Source organism: Opisthocomus hoazin, chromosome 2, assembly GCF_030867145.1.
Source record: "Opisthocomus hoazin isolate bOpiHoa1 chromosome 2, bOpiHoa1.hap1, whole genome shotgun sequence".
In the NCBI taxonomy this organism is placed as follows: Eukaryota; Metazoa; Chordata; class Aves; order Opisthocomiformes; family Opisthocomidae; genus Opisthocomus; species Opisthocomus hoazin.
Genome location: NC_134415.1, coordinates 7145819 through 7171381, shown reverse-complemented (window position 1 = coordinate 7171381; position 25563 = coordinate 7145819). Strand labels below are relative to the sequence as shown.

The following is a 25563-nucleotide window of genomic DNA, read 5'->3' as shown; positions in this document are numbered from 1 at the left end:
AGAGCAAGGTCAGATAGAGCAGGTTGCTCAGGAATGTGTCCAGTTTTGGATACCTTCAAGCATGGAGACTCCACAACCTTTCTGTTCTGGCATTTGATCATCCTTTCAGTAAGAAAGGTGGTTTGGTTTTGTTTTTTTCATATGTTGAAAAGGAATTTCAGTTTGTGCCCATTTCCTTGTGTCCTGTCACTAGGCACTACTGAGAACAGTCTGGCTTCATCGACTTTACCTTCCCCATCAGGTATTTATACCCCAAAAATGCCCCCAGTCAGGCATAATAAGATGCCCCCTCAGCCTTTTCTTCTTGAGGCTAAGCAATCGCAGCGTTCTCAGCCTCTCCTCCTGTGTCAAATTCTCCTGTCTCTTAATCATCTTATTGGCCCAAAGTGGCCTTTCATGAGCCATCATCTGATCTGCCATTTGCTTTTACATTAAAGTACTGTTACTTGCTGCGTTGCTTGTTATGTTATGATTCATGCTTAATCCATTGGCATTTTATATAATTTAAAAACTTAAATGATTGATGAAATTGAGGCAGAATTTTTTCTACTTTCTGACGTATAACTGTCTATCATTTGAACAGCATGGGTAGTGCAACTGAAAGTTCTAGTTTCCATCACAGCATTTTTAGAGGAACATTAAAATGGAAAGGAACTGTGAAATTTTCTTGAAGATTTGTTCTTGCTAATGTCTGCTGGCTTCAGCGGGTAATGCCCTGATATGTGTGAGTGTCGGTAAATATTTTAGTATGTCAAGGTCTGATTTCCTGTTCTGATACAGTTATTTTGCAAGCAGACAGTGTGCTTTGAGAAGCACAGCTTTTTTTTTTTTTTGTCCCCTTCAGCTCGCATCTTGCCTTTGCTACCAGCCAAAAGCTTGCTTGTCATTTCTTGATGGATCCTGTGCCTTAATCATTCTCAATATATGTTCCTGAGGTGTTTGAAGACAGCGTTGTCAGAAGACAGTCTTCTGAGGGACTTTTGTCTAGTTGAAGAACAGACTACAAAAGAGTTCAGATGGCTCCCTGCAAAACCATGCATTAAGGATTTAAATCTTACTTTAAAAAAAATCAAGTCTTTCGAAACGATTACTTTCCAGACAAGGCTTGTGTACTACCCAAGAGGCTTGACTGAAGGTTGCCTTTCAACTTGTACTGCAATATGCCAAGGAAAATGTAGTAGAAATAGAAGTCTTCTTAAGGATCGTGCCCAACTGAAAACATTGTTCAGGGCTTCCTCTCTCTGATAGTCAGTAATTCTGATGAATACCCCAGTTTTGTTGTTTGTTATATCACTTAATCATAAAAGACTACTTCAGGATTTGTTTCCCTTGTCCTGATTAAGTCTGTCTTCATTTGTCAGAAAACATTGTTTTCCTAAATGCAGTGACTCAGCTTTTGAAAGGGTTGAGGGCAGAGATCTGCCAGACTGATCTCCGCAGATGGGTTTCCTTCTGCTTTGAGATCAGCTGCATTTCGCATGCGACCTGCTGCGGGCAACAGCCTTTTTTCCTTCTTTTGCAGTCCTCGTTTTATATGTAGTCCATTTCCGTGCTCTGGGGCTTAAGTATTATTCCAACGTATCTGGTGGTGTGTGTTAGAAAACAAGAGTTAAAAAAAATATATATATTTCAGTGCCTTAGGCTGCTGCAGAGGCTTTTTATCATGTTCTGAGTTGAGACAGGCTGAGGAGAAGGTTGTGTAATCCCTTTGATAGATATGTCTGACAAGCTGTCTTCTTTCTTTTACCCTGTAAGAAAAATGTAGAAGCCGAACTTAAAGGTTCCCCGTTTGTATAGAAAGAGAAGCTCGGCAAAGGACAGTATCCTGTAGTTGTCAGGAGTGGGCAGTGAAAGGACAAATACACAAAACAAGATGTCTGCGAGGAGCTTTTACTGCATAGAATTTCGTTTCCAGCTTCCTAATTTTTGACGAGTGCTATGGGGAAGATGAGTGATTGCTTGCAATTAGGTAGGCAGCTGGTAATGACAATTCCACAAGTTTGTTCCTGGCTTTGTTTCATAGACTCTGGATGAGCTGTTCAAACTTTCAGGGCTTCCACAGAATAGCAATTATCAGACCAGTTCTCATGATGCCCATGTGAGCTAACTCATTTATTACTTGTCGTTGTTTTGCCTGGCTGCAGAAAGAAAGGCTGAGGTTGAGATGTTTGGGCTTATGGTATAATAGATGTGTAGAAAGTAGGACTGAGTGAGAAAGAAACCCTGAAGCACTAGAGTCTATATTTTTCTTCTCCTTCCTCCCCACCTCTGCTTTTGTACCTCACAGATTGATGTAAGCCATTTTCAAACCATCCACATCTTTCTCCGGGTCCCCTCTGAATGCGAGCTCCTCTTTTCTGTCTGCATTGTCTGTACACATCTCTCTGCTTCTGCAGCTACCTTCTTTTTGGTCTGCTTGGTATGCACATTGCTTTATTCAAGCTGGAGTTTTTATACAGAGTTCAGCTTTGGGCAGCTGGACGAAGTTGCTGAGTGAAGCTCCGAGAGCAATTTGTAGTTCGGGAGGAGGAGAGAGGAATGAAGAATAACAGCTAGGTTCCAAGATGGACATTTCGCTGCGTGTATGATCTTTAAGGAGGTTGCCTTTAAGTAATAAGGGGAGGAAATATTTTTATGTTATAACAAGAAACAGAATTTGATCGTATTTTCTGAAAGCGGATTTTTGCAAGAGCATTGCCTTATCTTGAGATACTGGTAAAGCATGACTTAAAAGCTAATTTGGAAGGACTGCTTTTAGATCTTTCTGTTTGAGCCTCTACAATATACAACTGTGCATGTAGAACATAGAAATCTGTCAATTCAGCATGTCTTTGCCTGTCATTGAAATGGTGTGTGTGGGAGCGTGGGATGTGTATACATAATTATTTTCATTTCTGCAGGGAAGAGTATTGGAGATTCAGTAGCTGGCATTGTTATTTCTGAGTCAATACCAAGTTCTGTGGTTTTTGCGTTCACTGTTTTTCCAATAACCTTGTGTAGCTGAGCTCAGTTGAAAATAAAGACTTTTTTTTTGTCCGTACTCAAGTGTTTCTGCACTCAGTTCACCTAAGTTCTTATAGCAGTTGAATTCCACAGAGCATTCAGTTCTTGTTTAATACTCGTATTAAGCACTGTGAAGTTATTAGAGAAGTCTACTGCAAAAAAAGATATTCTTTACTGGTGACTGATGTGATCCTGGCAGATACATTTTACAATGGCTGTTTAAGTGTTTTGAGAAACATGTATGACAGTTGCTAGCTCCTGTTACTTCTTCAGTCTTTAGATCTCAAAGGATATTTCGTTTATCAATGAGGTCAATGGTACTTTGCAGTCTAATGAGCAGTGTTTTGCCCCTATAAGATAGGGAAGGAAAGGCACAGAGCTTACATGAGGTTCCCTGGGTCATCCACCCTAAAAAAAGCCCTAAAAGTGCTATCTAATATAGTGACTAGTAGTTGGATTATGTAGAAACTGCCATCTAGTTGGTACCATCTCTCATAGTTTCTGAGCATTTCTCATGAGTGCAATTATAAGCAGCAAAACAGATACTCTCTAAATTCAGAGAATAAAATGATTTCTCTGTTGCGAAAGAATTGTGAATTCCATTGTTTCATAAATTAGTTGATTGATTATATTTATTAGTGAGCTAACTAATTTCTTCTACCGTATTGCAGTGCAAAAAATACTGATAATTTGGTGAAATGATCTGTTATCTGAATTTCCATTTCAGATGCTGCTCATTTGATGTGGTTTGAAAGGCTCTATGTGTGGCTTCAGTGCTTTGAGAAATACATTTTGTATCCAGCTATAATACTGAATGCTCTCACCATTGATGCTTTCTCAATTAGTAAATACAAGAAGCTTGGTACACAGTAAGTAGATTATAACTTAAAGCATGTGATTAGTAGAATATTTGGTTTCAGACTGAAGACTGAGAAATGAAATTTGTTTCTTAAACAAGTCTGCTTGTCACAGTTTGCTTTTGTGCATTATTAGTTCAGTGTACAATAATCATTGGCTTTGCTGCAAGAAAAAAGCAGAACTACCTTAGCACGTGCTAAGACATGACTCCACTGAGAGAGGGAGAAATTAAAAGATTAAAGAGCTATATATAGATATATATGGAATGTCTAAATGTCAATTAAAAGCAAGACACACTATGCCAGGCTGCAGGTGTTTGATGGGCATGAACACAGTGGGGTAACTAGAATTAATCAGACGAAAATGAGAAATCTAGGCTGGAAATCAGGAAACATTTCCTAACTGGGGATTTTTAAGACTAAGGCGTAGTCTCCCAAAGGAGTTATCAGAAACTTCACCACACAAGTGTTTTATGGCAAGACTATAATAAAATATTCAACAGTGCAGAATGGTGGGTAGTTTGCATGAAATGGTTTGAGAAAGGTAGGGATACATTTTTCCAGAGTCTGATGTCTCTGATATTAAGCAGAACTGGTGATGCTTGATCTATGGTCTCACAGTATGATCCTTGCAGACAGCCTTTTATGGTAAATATTTTTGTCAGTGACTTGCCTGCTGCAGATATTCAGCAGACTTAGGGACTGCAGTATCCCCAGCGAGCCGAGTTTCTGCAGTCTTTTTATCAGAACGACAGTGATGCCGATGATAAAAACAAAGAAACAGCCTGTGTTCAGGAAGGAAGGTTCCAGTAGGAGGAAAAACTGCTGAAAGGAGGGGAGTTCCTCAGTACTAATAATAATTTAGATTCTTAACTTTAAATATGTAAGAACTTTGATGTAACAATTGCTTGTTGTTTTAACTTCTCTCTTGAAGAGGGACACATCTGTAAGGAGAAGGTGGTCTCTGCTTTTATGGGCTGAAACTAGGACTAAGGTGTTAGTCAGATTTTCTGCATATTGCTCCCAGACAATTCTTTTTCCAGAGACTCTCACCAGTCACTCAGAGATAGCCTGTGTGGTTCCCTGTTGACTTTTTTCCCCCAGGCACTTGGGAGATGCTAAGGCTGAGGTGCTTCAGGAGTTTAGGTGTATTGTCCAGGGTGAAACTGAGTTCACACTCAGCCCGCTATTTGGTTCTGGCTGGGAGAACTAAGAAGTAATCAAAATGTCACTTGTCACTGGTTAGCAGACGTGACTGAATACATGCACGGAGCGAATATGTAGGGTTAGGAAGGTGCTATTTTTACATAGTCATTCCTCCAAGCTAGATTGCACTTTAAATTATCACCTCCCTCAAGTGTTCAGAAGTAGTGAGTCAGTGCCCCAAAAATCTTGGGATTAAAGAAAGTAATTACATTTGTCTGCCTCTGTTTGGCCTGTAGGGGAATACCATGACAATCCTTCCTTCCCCATCCCCCTTGTGTCTTTATGATCACCTTGGATTTAAGACCTGTGTTTTCTCCTTTTTCTTTTAACTGAGGTCTAACCACAACACTCCCGGTATCCGTTCTTCTCTGGCACTCTGCTTGTACACAACTTCCCCTACAGCTACCGTGCAAATGCCACATGCAAAACATTCGTCCTCAGACCCTACCTCTTTCTCCTCAACTCTGTAAGCCCGTGAGGGATCCTGGATTCTCCTTTCTCCTTCCATACGCTGTGTTACTGAGGGTTGTACTTTCTCTGCTTTAATACATGAACACCGTTTTTCTGTTGTTGGAACATTCCTTAGTTTACTGCCCAAGGATCAGACCACATCATAGCTTAGAGGAGAGAAGGCGGCACTCTCCTGCTCTGTGTCTGAAAATGTCTGAGGGTGGTGCCTTTTTGCCTGATTTAATTTTGGAGTTTTTCTCAATTTGAATGTATTTCTTAAAGAAGCTTCATCTTGCTTTGTGGTTTTGCTTCTTGAGGAGGCGGAACGTCTCTTTCACAGTCTGGAGTTTGCTTGAGCTTTCCAGACCCCGATGTGTTGGTTATTAATGGGACCCATGGTGACAAGCTGAAAACCCTGCCCGTGTTGCCTGCCACAGAGGCTTCAGAAATAAGTCCCCCTTCTCTCTCTCTTGCTTTCTCTCTGCTGGGAGTTAAGACCCCAGGAAAAGAATCCTATGTGGCAGTATCTTTAAAGAGGAGGCATAATGAGCAAATTATTTTCTGTTACCTCTGAGAGCATGATATTATAAAATGTCGGGTTTTTTGTAAAATTTTCTGCATGTTGACAGATCCAGTGAGGAAAAAGTCTTCCTTTTGCTCTATGATCTGTAAGTTTTCCATGTGAAAATTCCTCCATGTTGCAAGAATTTTCTGCTTTCTGAATAATGTGAGTGCCAGCTGGTTTGTACAGGACAGACTGGGAAGGCTTCTAAAGGCTTTGGAATCTCTTTAGCTTAGTCGCTAGGCATTCCATTCAGAAATCTGGGGCAAATTGAAAAGAACAGCTTTGACAAGGTGAGAAATAAGGTCAGCTTGGCATTTCATTCCAATAGTGATGTCGTGGTGATCCTTTAGAATGACCTGCACTCAAATAAAATTTCATCTGCATTAGGGAAGATACACAATAATGAATAAATGCCACATAAAATGAAGTCAACCTGGAAATGTACAGACTTATAAGCCTTGCTGGAATGGTGAAGCCTGTTTAGAGCTTTCGGTCCTGTCAAGTGTCAGTCATGGCAGCAGGTATTCTCCTGGTTCATAGCAGGATAGAGGAGAACCTTCCATGTGTTTTGGAAATACCTGGCCTGCTTTGAGTCACTCATTGTGCATTGAAGTCCCCATCTATTCTCACCAGCATCAAAAACCCAATGCATCTCCCAAAAAGTGAATGTGCTTAATTTATTTAAAATAAGTCATCTGGCTCTCAATTAACAGGGATTTACTTGTACATGTCTATTAGGTTTGGGTGGCCTTTTCAGGAATAGATCCAGTATGGTTCTTGGGCATCAATGTGCAAAACTGCAATCCAGATATATCTGTTCAACTGCCAGAAAACCCTGAGGGTACCTAATATCACTAAATACTCCTGAATTTGCCTTGATGGTTCAGTAGGAGGCTTGAGATACACTTCTGAACATGCCCAGGACTTTCTGAATAAATCACTTGTCTCTTACCCTGACTGGAACCCAGAAACCCAAAGGTTTTAAGCCGAGAGCTGTTCTTGCAGCATCCCCAGTATGTGATCAGGATTGAGTTTATAAAGTACTTCTTTGATTTCCTTCCTTTTAAAAACCTTGATGGAGAAGGTGGTGTTGCGCATTGCATTTAACAAGCACTTTCCAGGAAAGCAGAGGCTATGGGAGGTTTGCTCTTGATTCCTTCTGCTTTGGTGGTAAGGAAATTCTTATAGGAATGGGAAATCATGCGTACCAATTCCTGCTCCTGACCCTGTTCCTGTGTTTTTTAATGGTGGTTGGATAAAATAAAGAACCATGCCAGTATTCATGATGTGGAGCCCAGTACTGTGTCACATCTCAGGGGAGTGCCCATCTACCCAGGTGATCTAAAAATGAATGTGTCTGAGAACTTTCTAGGATCTAACACCCAAAAGTAGGCTGTATTATCAAGAGATCAAAATTGCTCTCCAAGCAAGACATCTTTTTAATTCTTTAAAGCATCTTAAAAACAAAACTTAAAAATGTGAACAACCTCAAGTCTCTAAGTTCAGATATATATCCAGAGTGGATATATAGTGATTTTTTTAATTCAAGGGGTGCTGACTCATTACCTCCATCTTTCCTTCTCATGTAATTGTATTTTTGTACACAGCAGACCGTGTAGTTTTCTGGAGAGTTAAAAGAGGGACATTATCTTCTTGGAGATACAGCACCAAGCACTTTAATTTTTAAAGACTGGACTTCTTGATTTTCTGTGTGGTCACCTACTATTTAGAGTTCCTAGTTAATTTCACTCTCAGGAATATAATAAGGGAGAGTAAAATGCAGACTGCACGCATTTTACAACATAGATGCAACACACAATTTCTTTTCAGCTGATAAAGTAACTACTATATAGAATAGACAACCTTCTGATCAAGAACAACTGTAAGAAATTCAAGCGCTTCGCATCTATGAGTGTTTTTATCCAGAATTTTGGCACAGTGTGTAATGAAATTAGGAGAATAATTATAAACTCTGTCATCAAGTGAAATTTCCAGTAGTAAGAAAACTGGAGTGGGTTCAAGACCTTCTTTGCAAATTACAGTAATGTATTAATGGAAGTGCCAAGATATTTCTGAAACTGAAATTTATTTTAAGACCTATATAAAGATATCCTTTCTAGATTCTTATTTTTTAATAGTCAATACTACTAGTCAGTACTGTACGGAGATCTTACTTTATTAGATATATCAAGTGTGTGATAATGATAAGGGAAAAATATGAAGTTGCACATGGGTAAAATAAATGTGATTATTAAAAGAACGTAGGATTAATATCAAAAATCAGATGTGTAGATTTAGATATACATAGCAATCTAAAGTACATCTGGTACAGCAATTTGTATGTAAGATGTTCATAATTTAATGCTTTACAACTTTGACTTGATTATGTTTTTCTTTCTGCCTTTCTTACAGCTGTGATATTATCCTGATAACAGTTGCTGGCATGAAACTGCTCCGCTCCTCATTCTGTAATCCTATCAATCAGTTTGTTACTTTGAGCTTTACTGTAATCTTCTTCCGATTTGACTATAGAGACATTTCAGAAAATTTCTTGCTGGATTTCTTCATGATGTCCATCGTGTTTCATAAGGCAAGTATTATAGCTCCTGTCATTTCTTTGTAGAGCATATTTCATAGCTTCATTTATCTTCTCAGTGTCACTGTGCTGATCAATATGTGGTAGGATTTTTTAGAAGTAAAAAATGCTTATATACGTACAGACTATTGGTACTATATAGGAAAAAATCTGTAAGCTGAAAACGAGGTTCCCGTTAAATGTCTTCTGTGGTTTTGTGCTATGTTTTACATTTACTTTTTGTTCACACGTTGCTATGGAAAGCTCAGAATTGTTGTTTTCAAGAGGAGAATCCTCAATGAGTTGGAAAGAGCCTCTTGGGTCATTAGTGCAGAGCTGCCCTCCAGATCAATCGTCTGGTGTTTTTATCTAGGTTTCCTTTGAATGCCTCTAGTGTTTGACTCAACAACTTCCTTTGGGAAACTATTCCATTATCTAATCATCCTCATGATAATAAATGTTTTCCTAATGTCAGCCTTAACATTTTTCTTTTCCTATTTTCAGTCTGTTATCCTTGTGATGCTGCCCTTAACCTTAACCTCAGAGCTCCTTCCTCTGTTTTACATTGTTAACTCTTGGAGTGTGCTCTAGTTGCATTGACTTTAAAAAAAACCCCTTTCTGCATCGCTCACATCAGATCCTGTCTTGATTTGCTATCTGTGCTGTTTCGCTGAAAGAAGCAGGTTTAACTGATACCTTGATAAAACATGAGAAAGTGTTGAAGACTTGCCTAAAACTTTTACCAATCCTTTGGTATTTTGTTTTTAAATGTGTTGGTCCCTGATTGCCATAACATATGACACAACTTGTCCAGGGGTAACTCTAAGGTGTTTGGTTTTGTTGGTGGTGGGTGTTGCGTGTTTGTTTGGGTTTTTTTTGTCAGTCGTCTTTGTTTGGTTTCTTTTTCTAAAATATTCCTACTCTATATGTGAGTATGACCCAGCTGGCACTGCTAAATTTCTGAGAGGAGAAAAACATGGTTCCATATTGACTGCTGCGGAGATGCCCAGCAGTGAGCGTGAAGATATTTAGCCATTCTACATAAGGAGCATCGGCTCACGCTGCTCTCCATGCCCAGCTGGAAGCTTCAGGCTTCCTAAGGAAAGGTCCAGCTCATTGGTGTTATGTTGGATGCCAGTCATTCAGGCAAAGAGGGAAGCAGCAATTAAATGTTTTTCCTGGTTGATTTCTGTGCTGCTGTAAGGGAGGAAGAGAAGGGAGGAATAACAGCTCAGTGAGGGAACTTGGGCTCTTTCTTTTCTGTGAACTCTTGGACCGCACTCCAGCAGGAGCTTCAGCTGCTTCAAGCCTTCAACCCTCAGACCTGTTCTGTTTTCTCTCTGCCGGGGTGAGGAGGCAAGGGTTGGGGAGGGAGGGCAGAAGAAAAAGAATAAGAGAGATGATACAAAGCCCTGCTTGAAAAAGAACCCCTGCCCCATGCTCTGTGATCTTAAAATAGGGTCAGAGTAATTTTTTAAGCTTCTCACCTTGGAATGAAAGATTGGCAGTGAAAATCATGCAGAGGTTGGTAGCATTGTGGCAGTTTTCAGTATTTGTTGCATTACCACGTTCACTGGAGTAAGGGGTGAATTTCTATCTCCAGAGAAGACTGTCAGTGATGTGCATCAGTGGACATCACGTGTCTGGATAATGGCTTATTTGGTCCTAAAACTCATTCTCCAATAACCTCTTTACAGGATCAAAAAATTAGCACTCCAGAATTGAAAGTCTCACTATTCATTAATTCTTTTGAAAATATTGACCTTGTGAGCATATCACAAAATACTAGTGTGGATTATTGCATGGTTTTGGAAACGAGAGATGTAAAGGTTTTTCAGTGAGGGTTTTTGAGGACTTGCTTGGGTAGTTTGAAGCTATTGTTTACAGGAAAAAGACTAGCGATAGCAAGAAGAATGAGGTAATGAAGGATGCATACCAAATTAAGCAGAGGTGTTTGCTAGAATAACTATTGCTCTACTAGACTGCAAGCTTGTACTACAGATGTTTTGAAAATGTAGTTTTAGCATCTTCTTTATATCTGGTAATACCTGAAATTTTGCATGTCATTAGTTCATCAAGTGGACTTGTCCTAGTTCCATTTTAAAAAATTGAAACGGTTGAATTATTTGTATTACGAAAGCACATGCACAGTTACACAATGATCATTAAAGCCAATCTGAAAAATAGCATTGCAGATGATAGCAATTAAAGTCCTATTAATTTCAAGTCATAAAGGGCATAAGTTTTCTTTACCCTAATTAAGGTTTGAGCTTTAATTAGCTCAATGTTGTGGAACTTCGGTAAAGGATATGGTCACTTGAGGATAAAGATGATGTGTGTTTATTCCATACTACAGGCCCTAAGCAAGCTGCATCCACCTCTGTTCCTAAAAGCTTTACGGGTCTGCACAGATTCTGTCCATCTGTAGTTCAGTCATTTTTATGTTTGCAGCTATTTTTAAAAAGAAAAACAAAAATTGAAATAGTTTCTATTACCATCACCTTTGGCCATGCAGAACTTACTGCACAGTCATGGCTGATTTCTGCTTACTCATTGAAAGTGTCAACTTCCCACCCTCTGAGTTAGGGAACCCTAGAAGTGCTTTGCCTTAGTCATAGTGATGGTAATTTTAAAGCATGGTTACCCCACAAAAAAAATATTTGCATGCTCCTAAAGCACTGTGGTAGTAAGCATTTATTTTCTTCTGCCAGGCACTGGGGAAGATGACATCTAAATTCAACGGACATTCAAAACTGCACTATTGACTCTTGAAGCAGGTTATGTTGAATAACACTTTGCTGATAATGTTGGGTAGAATATTTCTGAATATCTCACTGTACTTCCCTAATTTTCCCCATTGTGCTGTTGATTTAATGTAATTTAGTCAAATCGGAAGCTCCAAATGAGCATATTGCTCCCTGAACAAGTTGAGGCATGGAAGTCCGAATCAGTGCTCACAGATTTTTATCTCTGTTTGAAAACAGTCAAGCCACCAACACTGGGGTAAGACAGAGAACAAGAAAGTCTATTAAGTTCTATTCCTGAGGATTTTTTTAATCAACCTGGCTTTTTTTGTCGTTTTAACACCATAGGGCTTACTAATGTGACACGGTTAATTCACTTTTTGAAAAAATCATTAACTGTTTACATTTTGGCAAGTCGCAGATGTGAAAACTTAATGCTAAAAGTTGATTAGGCGTCTGCAGAGTGTGCTGTTTTGTCTTTCAAATTGCCAGGGGAAGGAAGCAAGATAAACGTTTAGGAAAGACTTTCTTATTTATTTTTAAGAATGATTGCAGCTTTCAATTCAAGTGGAACAGGACTTCTCCATCTTTCTTATGCTAGGACTTTCCTTGTAGCCAGCCCAGTTTGTCTCCTTGGCTACGGCCTGGGATTCTTCTGTCCAAAACTTCTGTTGTCTACGTTCTTTAAATCAGGGCTGAGTGGCCTTTTAAAATTGCAGGATTGCTTATTCAAAAATTATGGTTGTAATGCTTTACAGGAAGTCAAACCGGATAATCAAGACAGTCTTCTTGGTCCACATGACTTCGTGTAAACTTTTCAAATGAGCCAGTTGTTCTCCCTGGCCTTTTTAGGAGATGGTGTCAGTGCAAAGGTTAATAAGAATGCTCATATTTGTTGAAAATGGAAACCTGCAAATAACTGCGAATATGTTCTTCATAGGCACAGCAAAGATGGAATATGTAGCTGGACTTAGGAGATTTCTTCCTAGCCTTCTAACAGTAAGAAAAACTACAAGACTTTTTCTGTAACAGGGTAAAAAATGTGGGAATATTAACCAGTTTGGGGGCATGGAAAGAATGAAGTATTTGGGAATGATGAAGGGATGGACCTTTCCTCCACCCTTCTGATATCTACTGACATAAAACTTAACTGAGGAAAACCCAATGTACGCAACACATGCGTGAGAGGGAGAGCATATGGATGGTTAAGCACGTGTCGTAGCTCATCTAGTCCATCTTTCTTCAGTGCAATAAAAAAAAAAAAAAAAAAAGAAAAAAAAGAAAAAAGGAATGTGCCCAGCACTGCCTTGCTTGGCAGATGTGTGAGCTGCATTTAAAGGATGTCTGGAGTAACAACTGTTCACATCAAGAATGAACAGGTGTTGTTAAGTGTGAAGTAGAAACCAATGCAAATCATTCAAACAGTGAGGAAATTGGTTTGGAACTGGCTGAGTGTTAACAGAGGTGCTCAGGGGAAGGCTGGTCCCCAGCTCTTTTTCTGTGTTCTCTTAGACATGTGGCTTTCCGTTTCATCCAGTGCTATGGACATCCTCTAAACCTTGCTGGTGGAGAGGGGTCATAGTGTCTCCCTGAACTGCTTTTGGAACCTCAGGTGGTGCTGATGTTGAGCTGAAGGAGCAAAGACAGCAAAAAAAACCTTGATAGCGTGAATGTGGATGCTTCTGGCTGTAGTATGCTCTTGGCTACTACAAAAAAAATGGTGGGGTCTTTTTTTTTGCTAGTCTGTTCACTACTGGGAGCAACCAGCAGCATGTTGGAGATTCCCGTATGCCAAGCTGTAGTAAACCAGTTCTTTTATCAGCAGCCCTTTCAACTGAGAAGTGATACCTGGCTTTGGAATATGCATTTTTGCCCAGTCTGTGTTGCTTCCTTTAAGCCCTCAGGAAAGAGCCACCCCCAGCTTACACACTCATCTACTATGCAGATCCTGATGGGAATGATAAGACCCAGTGTCATTAACCCTCTAATGTGTAGGACTGCAACTTCTTACCTCTTTCAGTGTCTCCTATGTTACTGACAGGCAGTTTAATGGCCTCTTAATTTGTGTGTGTGGATGAACTAATTAGCAATACTAAAATATGAAATCACCTTGTATTTTCTTATAGTCAAGTCCTCTGAGGGTTCTGAATTTGTCTTCGTGCATAAGGCAAAATAATCAAAGAACCAGAGCTTGTTAAATTTGCCTTCATTAACACTGAATTCATTTGCTTAAGTACTCTTACCCCTGCTGAGCTCACTTAAGAATACAATTTCGCTCTCTGATATTTTTTCTTCTTTCCCAGAATACATTTTCCAGCTAAGAAGGAATCTGCATTTTTTATTTTTTATAAGATTTTATTCTCTTTTTCTGTACTTCTTTCTGCCGTAGTATCCAATGTCGCACATTTATGAAGATGATCTTTATGTCAAAGTAACTCCAGCAAAGTCAGGTAACAACCTGCCAGACCTGTGCGGATCAGGCTGAACTTTCAACACCCACAACACAGTCCCTTGGACAGGAAAGAAATTATGCTTGTCATCTTATTTTCCTTCATTTTATGAGAAAGTGCTACCAAGTGCATTGACCTTCTCGGTGCTTTGTTGAAGGCAAGTAATTAACCTACTGGATCTTTTTATTGCCTTTGTGGCAATAAAACTCTTGGTTAGTTGGCATGTGCATTGATTGATTTAGGTGTTATTTACAAGTCACAAGCCTCACTCCCCCGTCCTCTTCTGATTTTTCATCCTTCTCCAAATCTGATGTTTCACAGTTTCTTGCTCTAAGTCATTAATTTATATTTTAATCCATTTCTTGCCATTTGTGCATACTGAAATCCAATGTCTTAATCAGCTGTACCCTCTTGGCTCACAGCTGTTTCCTCAACTTTTGATATCCAGCATGTAAACCCTGTTAAGACACTTTCTGCTGAGTAAAATACCCAAGGCTACATCTGATATTTGACAGGATAATCCCAGTGGTATTTTCCATAGACTTCTTAACTCTCCTCAGCACTGTACAGTTCATGTTTCCTTTTAATATGGGAAAAATGGTTTAATTGAATTTTTTATTCAGCCTTCCATCACTGACCTCTTTGTCAGACTTCATTCCTGACATTATTCCCAAATTGCATTTTATCCTTTTTTTGTGTTTTTTCCTTTAGAATGGGACAAAGGCACTCAGAGGTGCAGGGGGATGTACACCCGTTCCCTGGGTTCAGTCTGGCTCGCTCCGCACAGCGAACTATATTTATGTACTTTCATGTGGCTAGAGACATGTTTTGTACCTGTTGATGCAAGCACTGAAAGAGAAATCTTGAATATCTGGTCCTTCAGCATACAACTTAATCTGTGCATTTTTATGTCCACTTTCAGTAAAAGGAATTTCTGGTAGGATACAGTCTTGGCAGGAGCCGTACCTATGAAGGCTTTGCTGAAGAGGCCGGATCAGTGCAGCTTCCAGCTGATGTATTTCGCTTCTCTGGCCTTCTGCAAATTAAGCTGATGAGCTCTGATCTTGTCCTTTTTGCCCACCTTGGGAGATGTGGGAGACGATTTCTTACGGTACCACAGGCTCCTTCTCTGGGCTCTCGCTGTCAGCTAACAGTGTTGGAAGAAGCAGCCTCTGCAGTGAGCAGATCCAGGGCTGTTAGGTTTTATCATCATCTTATTGTCGTAACTTCTGCCTGGTGGTTAACATTTAACTTCGACTGTAAGCCTTCCAAGGCTGGTTACTCAGACTGTTTAAAACATGCCTGTTCTGTACACTGTCAATGTTCAGTGCTGAACTCTGTGTTTGAGGAGTGTATTCCTCTGAGGTTTGATACCAGAGCCTTGGAGCGGTTGTACTGTGGTCCTCTTATATATGTTGCATTAGACAATGATCTTGAAGTCCCACTGTATAAAGGCTTCAAATGTCTGTAAGCAGATGCAGATAAAGACAGCCTGGAAAGTCTTTGTTGTATATTCAAACATAGTGCTGTTCAGATGGACCAATAGAATGTCACAATGACTGAAGACACAAGCATTAAAAAGCTTTACTATTTCCAGTAAATATTGTTTTGTATGATTTCATGGGTGAAGTTTGTTTTAAATGGCATTAAATAACACCCAGAAAGTCAGTCAATGATTTGTAAAGCAAAGCCATGAACTAGAATAAAATTATACCGCTGAATTTTAATTTCATATCCATAAACACATACATACTCACAACTTTTTGCTCTTAATGTATCTTAATTTTTATTGACATACAAAAAAAAATGCTGGTAGATATTAGAATTTACTTCCAAGACTTTGAGCTACAAATTAACCAGAATTAGCTTAACATGAAAAAGTAAATACCCACCTAGCATCTGACAGTCTGAGTTCAAATCTGTCTCAAGTTCTTAGGATCTGATCAGGAATAGAAAGAAATACCAGTTCAAAGCAGGAAATAATTGCTTTCTGCATTTAACTTGTTTAATCTCTCAATTTTGGGTTGCAAGTAGAGCATATAGCCATATGTATATGACAGTTATTTTTGTTTAAAACCAATTTGTATATATACTTTTTTAAAACACAGCAAAATTCAAGCTTAGCAAGAAAATGTTAATGTTTATGCATTATTTAGTCCCAGTTTGCCAAGGAGTCTGCCCACACAGAATCCCAACAGATGCTAAACAGATCGAAAGGCTGCCAAAAGCTGAAAGCATTGCGTAGTCTCCATCTCACATTCAGTGTCATTTAAATTCAGTTGTTCATCTCTGCCTAGTTTGTTGAAATCTGCCAAACTGAGTAAAGGAGATCACATTATAGTGATGTTTCAGACTCCCAAAATCTTTTTTTTACGTGTGTTAATGAATTTCCATGAACATCTAGTGTGTAATGTTATTTAAATTTGATTAGGTAAGAATAAGCAGATTTAAAAGAAATCCAGAAGAAATAAGTCTTTGCCTTTGTTTTGTTTATAGATATATAGAATAGTAGCTTATGTGCCAGAGGTCTGCAGAGGCTTCACAATTCATAGAGGACTTAAGCATGATTAAGATGATAAAATGTGTGTGTCCACATAACATAAATATGAAAGATGCATGTTCTGCACTTTCAGTTGATGGTAGTGGGAATGTGCTGGTTTAAATTCACTGAATATACTGATGATTTAAACTCTTTATCAAAGACTTAAAAACTGTTTACTGTGCAAAACTGTCTCATGAGTAGCGATGTCTAGGAATATTAGAACTTTATGTTCCCTAAATAATATATCATTTTTCTGCTTAGTGAACTGTAGAAAACATTGACGATCTAAGAAGGTTTAATAAAAATATTAGTTTATAAATCATCCTAAACTGGGATGGAGAAGTCTTAATGAAAAATTAATCTTTTATATGTGCTTAAAGAAATCGTTCTAAAGAGAGGGTTAAAACTCAAGACTGATTTTTTTTTTTTTTTTTTTTTTTAATTTATTAGCATTCACTTTACATGGGAAGGTTTTCCCCTTTTTATCTAGCGTTGTTAAAAAAACAAACCTCGCACCCTCAGGAGCAAGTTATTACCCTCGTTCAAACCAAACATTACTGAGGATAAATTGCGTATTTCACAGAGTCGTAAAAGGGCTAAGGGGTCCCATGGAAGTGTTTTTATCTGGTTGGTTTAAATGTATCCTTAATTAATCCTTCACTACTTAGAGTGTCTTTGTTTCTCCATGCTTTCTCACAGGTCTCAAGGCCTGCAATTCTTGAAGTCTTACCAGTAAAGACCAAGGCAAAGGCGGCTTTGAGTACCTTGGCCTTCTCCATGTGCTTTGTCACCAGGTCCCCTGCCCCATTCAGCAGCAGGTCCCTGTTTTCTCCGATCTGTCCTTTGCTGCTGATGTACCTGTAGAAGTCCTTCCTGTTGCTTTTCACTTTCCTCACCAGATTCAACTCCAGATGGGCTTTGACTTTCCTAATGCTGTTGAATCCTATAATCGCTTCTAACAATTTAAAAAAGATGTTCAAGGTTTTCCTCTTAAGCTAGTGTCTCATGATTATTGCAGACTGAAGTTCAGTTAGTTGTAGTTGAAAGAAGAGAATGACTGTTTCTGAGGATCAGCTTCCTCCTGTTTATGAAGGCAGTTTTTAGCAGCTTCAGTTTCTTTCCGTGAGAGAAGCAATAGCGCTTTGTGAATCCTTGGAGTTTCTGTGTCAGATATAGGAGGAAGTGTGTAGTAAATTGGGTAAAACTGATAAGGAGAAGTATTTTTGTAGATGTTTCTAGCAAAACAAAAAAGAGAAGATGTAAAGCCAAGTCCCTGCTTCATAAAACTCTATATTGTAGTTGCTAGGTGACATCACCTTTAACAAGTATAGTTAGATATGTAAAATGCTAATGCCACGTTATGCTTAAGGTGTTTTGCAGAAAGTGCCCTGGAAGCAGTGAGTTAAGAGGTAATAGAGGCACTTGGCAACTGTTAATGAAAGCAGTAGCTTGAAAATCACACATTTCCAGGCCTTTGGATGCGGTGTCATAACGCTCTCAAAAACGAAGAGAGGTTCACTAGAGTTGCTGCTCTTCAGTTTGTGTTCTTGCGAATGGAAATGAGCTCCATTGCCTGTCTTGTAGAAACATTAGCCGAGAAGCAAGTGTTGGGAGAAACAACGGCAAGTTCAAGCAGTGGTGAATGTGGAAGTAGTAGGACTTGTTAGAAGCAACAGGGAGCTTGGGCTCCATGGCCTGTTCTGCAAGAATGTGTAAACATTAAAGAATGATTAACACAATGTAATGGAACAAGAAGCCAGAAGGGTCTCCTCCTGGATTTGGTTTCCTAGCAAATGCAAAACCTGAATTTTGTTTGAGGTTTGAAAACCTTTTGATGAACCCTGAGCTTTGAGCACAACTGGGGTGATTTATGGCTTTGTGATTTCAATCTGTAACAAGCAGAACTTTGCTGGGTTGTGCTGCAGTTTTGTATTTTTGAGGTTTCAAATGTGAGTCATTAGGTTTTTCAGCCCTTCTCTTAAATCTTTTAGCAGATACAATATTTCTCCCAGCCATTCGTTCAGATGTTTCAGATAAATGAAAGTTAAGCAAAACAAACTAACCCCACAGCCTGCTAACCAGGGTTCAAATACATGAAGTTCTAGTTTCAGTTCAGTTTTATTTGCATATGTTATCTAGTGTTGTAGTTTTCAAGTCACACATAGTATTTTTGAGAGAAAACAAAGTCAACAAGATCTGAATTTCTCAGAATTAAACTAAGTAGGGGTAACCAGGCTGTGCCTTGAAGAGATCTTAACACCTAGTTTTTATCAGGGCTTTGCTGGTTTTAGATAGTACGCCTGCGCGAAGTTAGCAGAATCTGTATTTTGCATATTGCTCCTAATTTTAGTCACGCCAAAGCACAGAAAGCATGTGGAACATTGCTTGCATGTCAACTGGGAGGCTTGTTGGTTATAGCTGGAGTCATCATGACACAGCAGCTGCTTCTGCCTTCTTTTGGTAGCACCAAGACCAAAACACATTAATGCTATCAGTCATTCTTACCTCCCTCCCAATTCATTTGCAATTATTTGTAACAGTTCATAGGGAAGCTCAATAACACGTCTTGTAAGCTCGTTGCTGATGTGGATACAGATGGGCAGGTGTTACTTTGAGGGTGGCAACTTAAGGACAGATGAAATGAGTTAGCCAGAGAAGGTGCGTCCTCTCCAACAGTCCACATACTTTTAAATGAGAAGTGCCTAGGACCATGCTCTGTCCCTGAGGCCAGCTTTCATGGGGAAGCTTGTGTCCATGTGAAGAAACTCTCCCAGTCTGTATGCAGGGCAGAGGTGTGCCACCTGGAGATGGACCACGGAGGGTTTTCATTCGAAAGGATGCCAGGGGATGGCTTGGAAGAGCACTGGCAGGGCCAAGAGCAAAGCCTTCCCAGGGACCTTTCTAACAATTGAACAACACAGGCAATAGCAGTGCCTGGGAACGCTCCCTGGAACCATTTCATGTACAAGTATTGGTATAGCCTCTGTGTCTTTCAGGATGTTGGTAGTGTCTTGTTTTTCATTAACTCAAAAAATTTACTGTAGGAAATTCAACATGTATTTGCTATATGAGCATGAAATATTGCATATACTCCTGTTTCACTGTCAACTTGTGTGTGTGTTGAGCACTATGTCTATTGATGGCCAAATGTCCCCTGACAGTTCCTCTGCCATATGAATCTGATGGCCCAATGCAGACGAGACACAAGATCTGTTTTGACCTGATGCCAAGAGAGCTGGTGGGAAAAAAAATGTATTCTAGGGAATAAGCACACATCATTCTTGAATCAGAAACTGCTAGTTGCAGCACCAAGCGTATTTTACAGGAAGCAAAAGTAAATTCAGTGTGTTTTTCAATTTGTACCACACACCCATTAAAAAATCATGTTAATGCAATGCAATGCTTTTATGTTGGGATGGTTTGATCTTGAAAAGGCAGCTATGGTTCATGGTTAATGCCACGCATATGCTTACACAGTGATGGCTTCTCGCATTCATTCCACAACGGAAAATGTTTTGTTCTTGAGAAAAAAGTCTGATTTCCACGTGCAGAGCAACCTGTGTCGCACATTGAGCTTCCTCTGTCCACTAGATCCACTTTCTCCTGGAGTCTCTTCTCCTGTAACCGTCTGACTGGCAGTGTGATATATGCAGCGAATATCAGAACCTGTTTGCCCACTTTCTAATTAAAGCAGACATACTTTTGAAGAAGGGTAATCTAGGAGCTACCTCAGTATGGTAGTTAAAAATGTACCTCCTTGCAAGTTGGAATTTCAAATGAAGAATATACTTTTGTGCCTCATGCAAGTAAGGCCTTAATGCCCGTGAAAGCTAAGAGGACAATATAATTTATCGCACATTCATTCCAGGGCACAGTTCTAAAAAGTGTCACTTCCAGATATTAGTACTGAAACTCAGTGCCAAGAAAGTCATCCTGTTCTTCTTGTTCTCTGTTTTTTTTCCAGCTGTGGGACCTACTGCAGAAGTTACAGTTCATCATGACGTACATTGCTCCCTGGCAGATTGCCTGGGGGTCATCGTTCCATGTTTTTGCTCAGCTCTTTGCAATACCTCATATCCTTTATAAATTTGTTTTTCTTTATTCTGAAATTCTTCTGCGTGTAGGCAGTTTATTTACAGTGTTTGAACAAGGTGCGAAATTCCTAGGTAACTTATTTTAAAATATGAAAATGCTTGGACTGTCTCCCGAGAAATACAGTTTTCTCTCTTTCTTGGCCGCGTGGGGTCTGAAACTGGGAACCTGAACTCTGACTCGACCTGGTGTGTTTGGGCCTGCTCACTTCCCACCCAGCCCCATTCTGCAGCTGGCTTACTTCCACAGTCCTCAGCACGGACTTTGGAAGCATCCAGTAAGAAACGTTGTGGCTGATGTACCAGCTCCAACTTGGGTGGACTTTTTTGTATGCAGACGCTAGTTTTGTGAAGTGCTGGGCGTATGGCTGAGCTCTAAAATATTTGTTACTTTCTCAGTTGCTTCTAGTTGGTATCTCGGATACAAATTCCTTTCAGTGAGCCAATTTCTGTTAAACTGTCCTGATTTTTTTTTTCCATTTCAGAAAATTTTAATGTACATTTTTTATTGTGGTGCTGGGAAGCATTCTCCTTTTTAACATTTCCACTCTGTTTTATGAGTAACCATATGTGTTCATCAACACCAAAGCAGTCCTTCGGAAACAGTCTGTTTCAGTGCCTGTTCCAGGGCTGTGAGCATCGGTTTTGTGGATATGGAGGGTAAAACACAGAGGTAGAAGACCCTCAAATGGCTATAGGGTTAAAAAATATATATTGGATTTTTGGAACAAAAATTTTTCAGCTTAAAGTCTAATTCAATTAGAAAATTGATTTAATACAGAAAAAATGAAATAAAACACTTTCACTGAATAAATTTATTGACCTGTAAGGCATTTTCAGAGACTGACTCTTCATTTCTTCCTTCCCTCCCAGCCAAAGTCGTGGAAGAAGAGTTGACAAAGTGGTTTTAGTTCAGACCTACTGAAGAGTTTACTTTGTACTGTTTGAGATACATGCACTCAAGTCTTTGGCTCTTTCACCCCACGGTGGTTTTTTCCCGCCTGGAGTGATTTCTTCCCTCTGCTCTTTGCTGTGACATGTTGGATCCTGTGCAGCAGTGATTAACAACGCTTCTGTTTCTAGATAGGAAGAATAAATGGGAGTCTTGGACAGAGGAAAGTGCAGACAGAATAACTATAAAACCAGTGATCTATCTGAGCATTTTGGGTGATTTCTAGAAAATGATTCCAGAATTTCACAGCAAAAAATTGTTTTTATCGCTGTGGCAGGTGTGAATTGTAGGAGAAGTGTATAAAAGTTATTTAGCAAAACATTTAAGAAGAAAGGTTATATTTCAGCGAGTTTCCCTTTGGTCACAAATATTTTGCACAGTGATGACTTTACTCTTGATAAAAGTACTAATTAAGCTTTGCAAAATGGAAAGTAGTTAACTAAGCAGGGCTTAGTTTATTGACACAGTTATTGCTAACGTGATCTAGACTAGCTTTCTATTATTTATATTTATAGTGTACTTTGTAAATGCAGAGCTGTCTTTTAAGGCAATGTTGCAATTAAGATCCTGGTTAAATGCCCAAGTTACTATTCCCACAACAACAATAACTCTGCCTTTTGGACGGTATTTTTATTTGTTGGTACCATATCCCTGCAAACAGTACTGATGAATGCGTGTTGCAGTTTGCAGAGACACTAAGCCTGCCATTTCTTTGCAGAGTTAATTATCTGTGACTCTTAATTGCCTAAATCACATCTGCAAATGGGACATAAATTTTTAAATTTTGAAGTGCCACGGTGAACTTTTTGCCGTAGAGCTCAGTGGTATGAGTAGTTCCGCGTGCTTTAATGCATTTGATTCTGGCGTGCAGAGCGTGAAGGGCAACGCATGTGGAGCTTCGCCTGGTGGAGGCTGTGGAGCCTCCGCCATTAGAGATCTTCAGGATTTTAGATGACCATCTGTCAGGAATCGTATAGGTCTAGCTGATCCTTATGGCTGCGAGATGGACTAGGTGACACCTCAAAGTCCCTCCTAATCCCAAAAGACCAGGAACGGGAATGGGCTTCTGGCCTGAGAAGAGATCTGCACCTTCGCTTCCCCATGTTTAAACTGGTAAGACGAGGTGATGTGTTTGTAATTATCAGCACACTGAGAAGGTCAGTGTACTTTGTAGCTGAGGAAGGATTTTACCTAGTAAATGGACAGTGAGATTTGGAAAGAAAGGCTTTTGTAGTTCAGATGGTCCTGTTTAGGAGAGTTTCTGCTTTGGTTGCTTCAGGATTATACAGCTCGAGCATCAGAAAAGGAAGCCCTGTGGCGCTTGGTTCTGCCGTACTGTAGGTGATCATCTGCCTGGAAGTGACCAGACATTTTTGGCCTATAGTTACTGCAATTAAAAATGTGGGTTTTGAGAACCAGAGGATTTGGGCTGGCCTTACTGCATGGTTTTGTGTTAAAAGAAGAGGGTAGAAGATTTTGAAAACGTCAGTCTTTCAGTTACTTGGTTTGAAGCTGATATGAATTTAAACAGATTTTTACATGAGAACAATTAATCTTCAAATATGATGTTGAAGAGTTTTTAGTTATTTTTTCCTCAGAAATTGAATTCGGCCATCTTAAAAAAAAAATCCATTATTCCCAAAGATACAAGTTCCTATATACATTATATGTATATATACATTATATACACAGTATAACCTAACAACACCGTACACATCAGCTGCATGTGAGGGAGCCAGGTGCTGTTACTTGCTCTCATGACACACTTACATATATGAAAGTTAGTTAAAATCACTCTTTGCAAGTCAAATGAGAAATGTCTTCAACGTACATGTAGTAGAGCTTTATGTCTTTTAGCAAAAATAAAACTGTTGCTACTGATTATGTCTTAGACACAAACAGTTCACAGTGGAGTCCTAAATGTCGTAACTCATGATTGTGGCAATTTTTAAATCAATCATGACATTAGAACTCTCTTTAGAAAACTTGATTTGCTGTCCTTATCTGTCCTTCTTGTTCTCTTTTTCTCTCTTCAGCTCCCAAGCCTCCTTCTCTTATCTGACATTTGTAAATACTTGTTCATCTTTCGCAGCCAGTGCTGGCTGTGACTACAGTGTGATGTGACAGTTTAGCTTTTTTGATGCACTTGCTTCTTGCTCTGTGCTCTCTGTTGCTTTTTGGACTTCAGACTCTGAGGGCAGCTCATTTTCCAGTCTCTAATGCACAAAGACACCGTTCCAGACTACTCTCTTTTAATAAGTTTGAGACATTTGAGAGAGATCTTTTGGCAAATATTTGTTTGTGGATTTTTGCAAATTGCTTCGAAAGCACGGCTAGCTAGCCTTATTTCTGGAAACACTGCACCACAAATGATGCTACATGTGTTAAAATGGTTTTTGTAAAGTCGAAGAGACTGTGGGACACATGTAGAGGATATTGCTATAAGAAGGTAAGCTAAAAGACTATGGTTATTGGGTGATTTGACCTTAATTTTAGTTTGAGGTGCACTTGATCATTGCACTTTGATAGTGGCTCCTTAGTTCACGGCTGCTTTACTAAGCACCTTCCTCCCAAAAGAGGTGTTGGGAAGGACAACTGGTCTGGTATGCCAGCTTGGAAACCTTTTTCCTGAGATTTCATGGATGTGGTATGAATTAATGAAGAAGTAAAGCCTAACATTTCATTTGCCTGTTTTTTTTTTTTTAGTTGTGTTCCTAAAGATGCCAACTTGCATCTTTTTCAGTATCCTCATTCATCTCCTAACTTGCTTTCCAGCAACATGAAATATGATTTTAAATTTAAAGTAAGCTGTGGATTCAGGCCTTCATTATGAAGTTTATGTGTGATATTTACTATTCCCCTGTCCTCACCTTCTCATGTCATATATGTTTCAAAAAGTGTGAAACGCTGAACATTTTTTACCTTTCAGCCAGCATGGAATATTAAATTGTCGGTGCGAATTAACGTGAAAGCATGATTTTAAGCCAGCAGGCTGAATTATAGAGGCATAGATGTTTCTCCACATACTAGATCATTTCAAAATAAGCAGAAACTCACAGAGTGGAATACTGGACACATTGGGAGCAAGACTCCAGTGCAGAGAACGAAGAATTTCCAAGAAAGTGATATTTTGGGGAGGTTTTGTGTTTTGAACTCCTTGTCAGACTCTGGAAAGGCACTTTGTGTTGCAGAAGGTACAGTAGGTAGCTGGCAAAGGGCACTGACTGCTCTGCCTACGCTCAGGCTCTGTCCTCGGGCAGAGATTAGCAGAGTCACCCTGCTGATAACGTACTCCGTTCAGATGTGTCAGCTCCTCGACAACTGTGTAGCGTTGAAGAGCCACCGATTACGTGCTGGTAATTGGCAATTTGGCACCGCCTGCCTGCCTTTGCTTTCCTCACCACCTCTTCCGTAAAATAAATGGCAACAAAAAAGCAAAAAAGAAAAAAAAATAGTTCACAGAGCTGCCTCAACAATGGTTTAAAAGTAAAATGAAATCATTTGTGTTACCTTAACTTGCAATTTTCAGACTCTGCTATGCTTTTTTTTCAAACTCTGGCCACTTCAGTCTTTTCTACACCGCTGAGTCCGTTTCTTGGTAGCGTCATCTTTATCGCATCATACGCAAGACCGGTCAAGTTCTGGGAGAGAAACTACAAGTAAGACTATTCAAAAATTTTCTACACTTGTTATTTGTAAAGGTTTTGCTCTCATTAGTTTAATTTCTGGAGGTATTTTTCTTTCCAAAGATAATCCTTAAATTGTTACAGGCCATGAGAGGTTAATCTTTGAATTTTAATTCTGGTGTTTTACTATTTCATGGTTATTTGGTTATTTCTGAAAATGTATTTAAACAATTATCGGTACGTTACAGATGAGGTGTCGTGTTGCATTTGTTGTACAGACATACAGTAACGAAGCTGTGAAGAACAAGAAAACCAAAACAGTAAAACTCCCAGTTGTCAGTCTTTTTTGTCTTGCTAGCTAGTGCTAAATCTGTGAAGCCTTTGGCACTAGAAGTCAGGCTGCATTAATATATTTTATCCTAGCCTGATTAAATGGTACCGTTTGGGATGGGGCAGGTAACTCTCACAGTGAAGTGATGATGAGTGTGCGTTGTCATTACTT

At 39.4% G+C, this 25563-nt stretch overlaps 1 protein-coding gene across 2 annotated transcripts in view; it reads left to right on the top strand.

Annotated features, from left to right (window-relative positions):
* Positions 1-25563, top strand: part of PCNX2 (pecanex 2) — a 165062-nt gene that overhangs the window by 80375 nt on the left and 59124 nt on the right. For both annotated transcript variants that reach the window (XM_075412236.1, XM_075412234.1), the window contains exons 20-23: positions 3731-3872; positions 8494-8671; positions 20357-20466; positions 24966-25094. In XM_075412236.1, the coding sequence (XP_075268351.1) occupies positions 3731-3872; positions 8494-8671; positions 20357-20466; positions 24966-25094 (559 nt within the window). The remainder of the gene's footprint in view (positions 1-3730; positions 3873-8493; positions 8672-20356; positions 20467-24965; positions 25095-25563) is intronic.